Below are 3,597 nucleotides of genomic sequence, written 5' to 3'. Positions count from 1 at the left end.
CCCCCCCCCAAACCCACAAGGCATGAGATCTGCATGCTTAGTGCTTTGTACTCTAGTTCAGTAGAACTACGTATGTTCTTAAAGTATTCTGTGGGCTAGCAAGGTATTTGAATAAAACAATGGTGAAATTGGGGGATAATACCTTCATTTTATCTGTCTATAATTCTTACCACAAACATGACCATCAGAAAAGGGAGTTAATGCCCATTTTGAGGAAAGGTGTTTAAGAATTCCACCTCAGATAATTAACAATTCAAGCCTGAAGCATTTGTACCATCTACACTCCAACTCCTTTTGCAATTGGCTGCACCTAAACCATCACAACCAACCTAGAAAACAGCCCTACACCTCTGCCTGTAGAAGTACTGAGACTCACCTCCCATTGCATCGCAGATCACTACTAAATACATTCCAGCCTCTCAAAAGGCTTTATACATTCAACTTCTCAGCAATTATTTGCCTCCAATGGCAGAACTACATTCCCTGCATCATGTGGTTACACAGGCGAACAGACAGTTTATTTGCATTACAGAAGATGCAATAGGACTCAGTTTTATCAACAGGTCTAGCTGGGATCTTGGTCCTTGCTACAAAAACAAGCTCACAGGTAGAAAAGACAAAATCCAGGAAAACTGGGCTATTTGCAATTTAGTGTATTGTTCCTTGTTTCTCAAAACCTTGCAACCTCATGTCTAAGATCTAAGCCACAAACAGGAGGGAAAGCACTTTATTTAAAAGATCATAGAGTCTGACAGTCATTAGACAAACTGCTTCCAGACAAGTTTACAGATCAGCAATCGGTTTGTGGGGCCAGTACGGATATTTCTCCTTGTCCAGTTTGGTTTCAGGGAAGGCTTCATGCAAGTCTTCAAATGTCATCTGTTCAAAGGGAATCATGCTTCTGAGCTTCTGAAGCTTGAAGTGGGAGCAGAGACAAACACGTTACAAGTCACTTGTCAGCAAGAAAGAGCAAAGCACACACAAGTAAGAACAAGGTGTGTGCCAGGCTGGGTTCAAGAGAATGTTCACTAAGCAAAGTCCAGACTTACTTGTTGCTCATACTGGGCAATACGAGCTTTGGAAGCCTGCACATATTCAGCAGTGCTCTTTGCCTGCAGGAAAGCAGAGAATGTGGTGAATATGGTTATGATAAAGACAGTGACCTAGAGTGAAACTGCAACCTCATGCTTTAAGTTGGTATTAAAATTCATCATTATTACACTAGATAAGTGGACAGAACCTTGATCAAATTCTTCCCCAAACCCTTCCACATGCAGAGATCCTCTTGCTTAGCCCAAAGCCAGAGACATGAGTGAAGACCAGAGCCATGCTCTAGCTCAGGCTGCCCTGCCTATGCAGATGCATGTACAGAACATCCCTTCCCTCTCACCCCTTGCCATCTTCACAGGAGTCAGAGACAACCCCGGCATAGGGAACAGTTTAAACACTTACAGCTTCCTGCTCTTGGGCATCAATTTTGGCAGTTTGTGTATCCACTGGTTCGGGAACCTTTAGTGCACTGAACTGTAAATCAAAAGAGAAATATTTTTATACCGTTTGTTTGATTGAAATAATCCTTCACACCAAGGTAATTTTCCCTAGCAGCAGGGGAGCATCCCCTCCTTTCTTCCTAGGATATGCTCACAACAGTGTAAGTTAACGAGCTTTCTAAAACTGATCACTGCAGCTTGACTGTGTCCTTCACAAGCAGCACTGCTCACCTGTGAGCTTAAAGCAATCTATTCTGTACTGCAGAATGGTGTTCTGACCACCACCAGGACAGCTAATATTACACATATTCATCACAGCACTGTAGAGAACAAAGCACACCATTGTAAGGAAGCAAGGAAGTCTAATACCAAAGACTTATCATATCACGGACTTATTTCCCCCAAGACAAAGTTCCCCGATCCATCTGAGGTCAGTGGGTCCTCCCAGTCTTGGGAGGCCAATTTTCATAGTGCCAGCGACACCAAGTGCCCTTCAGCAAAAGCCTTACTCGTGCTTTTCAATTCCTGCTTATAAAGAGGATGGCAACCCCTGCAGGCATCTGCTAGCTTTACACGTTTCACAATGTGCAGAGCCACACTCACCACCTTCTTCCATTCAGTGAGTTAGCAAAATACTTTCAATGTTTGCTTCAGGAGAGGCACTACCCGAGAATTCACTCCTGCAACCAAAATAATTTATAAAGTTTTCTTTCATCAGCTTTCCCACCATGCAGTGCCATAGGTTTCCTCCTGAAAGATGGCACTGAAGTGACCTTCTCAAGGTTAGCGACACTGATCTGCAGGGTGTAAAGCTAGGGCATATGCTAGCCAAAACCAACCTCCTCTGCCAATTATAGTGTTTTCCTCTCAACACCAAAGACATTCCCCATTTAAATCTCCAAGAAGAGCAACATCCAGCTGGCAAAGACACTGACCTTCTTCTGAAAATCATCCACCATGCCAGCTTTAGCAACAGTAGCCTTGTAATGAGCCCAGTCAATGGTTGGGGGTTTCTCTGGCAGGGCGGCCAACCTAAAGAGACGGATGACAGCAGTCACAACGAGCACTAGAAGTAACCCCGCACTATTATTTGGTCTCTACCACAGTTACTTTCCAGAGTGTTAACAGAGCCTGCTAAGTTTAGTTTAAATATTTTCAGGTCCGTCATTAACAAGCAGTGATGAACCACTTCTGCAAATCCTTCTGCCCTTGAAACAGAATTTGCTATATGGACAGGAAGAGTTCAGCCTGCAGCCCTGCTCCACTTCAAACTACTTTATAGCATGTCTGGGTGCAGCCCTGCAAGAAAAGATTAGGCAGTTTTCACAATACTAAGCTAGAGCAATATTAACTGTAATAGCCAACAACATTTGTATCAAGCAGTGGATGCTGAAGCATTTGAGAAGACTCATGGATTTGTACGGCATTTAACAGAATTACAAAGCTTGCAAAATGTTTTGAACGCGCTGAAGCAAACTGCTTTCACAGAACTGCTTTTTCACATTGCAACTATTGTATTACTCTGGGGAGAATTAAGTAAAGATGATTTTCAAAAAAAAAAAGCTACCAGCTGTCTCGAAGATCACCTCTTTTAATGCCTGCCAGGACACTTCTGCAAGACCACCATCACCGACACCGGCTCAAGCCGGTACCGCAGAGGTTGAATGGTTCAGCTGAGGGGTTGAACCACCCCACACGCGAGAGCTGGGCAAACACTCACCGGGCCGACAGCGCATCGCTGCGGGTCTTCAGGGCATTGAACATGGCCCTCTGGTTCGGGGGCACCCTCTCGGCGAAGGCCGCCCAATCAATAGCCTTGATGGCAGCTCTGCGGCCCGTCATGCTTCCAGGCTGCGCCCAGGAAAGATGATACCAACCGGGTTACACTGGGGAGGAGCAGGCAGGACCCAGCAAACGTGGGACTGTGGAGAACGGCTCCGGACAGGAACGTCGGCACCGAAGGGTGCTGCCTGGACACGGAGCACTGCTCCCCAGCTCAGCCCCGCCTCACGACCCCTCCCTGCCCAAGCCCAGGCCCACCCCGGCGTGTTCCCTCCCGGTAGTCCTGGATCTTCCCCCCCAGTTCTCCGGCCGGTCCCTCCCCTCC

The 3,597-nt window shown here is 46.2% G+C and overlaps 1 protein-coding gene across 2 annotated transcripts; it reads right to left on the bottom strand.

The window, feature by feature from the left end:
• Positions 1-705: 705 nt before the first annotated feature.
• ATP5H (ATP synthase, H+ transporting, mitochondrial Fo complex, subunit d) lies at positions 706-3,351 on the bottom strand. Of its 2 annotated transcripts, XM_009577687.1 has the most exons (5): positions 3,211-3,351; positions 2,426-2,522; positions 1,453-1,524; positions 1,050-1,112; positions 706-915 (listed from the first exon to the last, which is right to left on the bottom strand). In XM_009577687.1, the coding sequence occupies exons 1-5, from the start codon at positions 3,330-3,332 to the stop codon at positions 784-786; spliced, it is 486 nt and encodes a 161-aa protein (XP_009575982.1). In that variant the 5' UTR covers positions 3,333-3,351; the 3' UTR covers positions 706-783. The 2 variants fall into 2 exon arrangements, with proteins under 2 accessions (XP_009575982.1, XP_009575983.1); XM_009577688.1 differs by lacking the exon at positions 1,453-1,524 and having other exon boundaries at positions 784-915; positions 3,211-3,332.
• Positions 3,352-3,597: the final 246 nt, after the last annotated feature.

Source organism: Fulmarus glacialis, unplaced genomic scaffold (genome assembly GCF_000690835.1).
Source record: "Fulmarus glacialis isolate BGI_N327 unplaced genomic scaffold, ASM69083v1 scaffold41045, whole genome shotgun sequence".
NCBI classification, from domain to species: domain Eukaryota; kingdom Metazoa; phylum Chordata; class Aves; order Procellariiformes; family Procellariidae; genus Fulmarus; species Fulmarus glacialis.
The sequence above is the reverse complement of the archived record's forward strand: the minus strand, read 5'-3'. Positions and strand labels throughout refer to the sequence as shown.

What these genes read in the sequence shown, in the direction of transcription:
- ATP5H (XM_009577687.1), bottom strand. Translation starts at nt 3,332, where the DNA reads ATGACGGGCCGCAGAGCTGCCATCAAGGCTATTGATTGGGCGGCCTTC. An exon ending in AGCGATGCGCTGTCGGCCCG is followed by an intron (nt 2,523 to 3,210) that starts GTGAGTGTTTGC and finishes CCGTCTCTTTAG; the next exon opens with GTTGGCCGCCCTGCCAGAGA. An exon ending in TGGATGATTTTCAGAAGAAG is followed by an intron (nt 1,525 to 2,425) that starts GTCAGTGTCTTT and finishes TTTGATTTACAG; the next exon opens with TTCAGTGCACTAAAGGTTCC.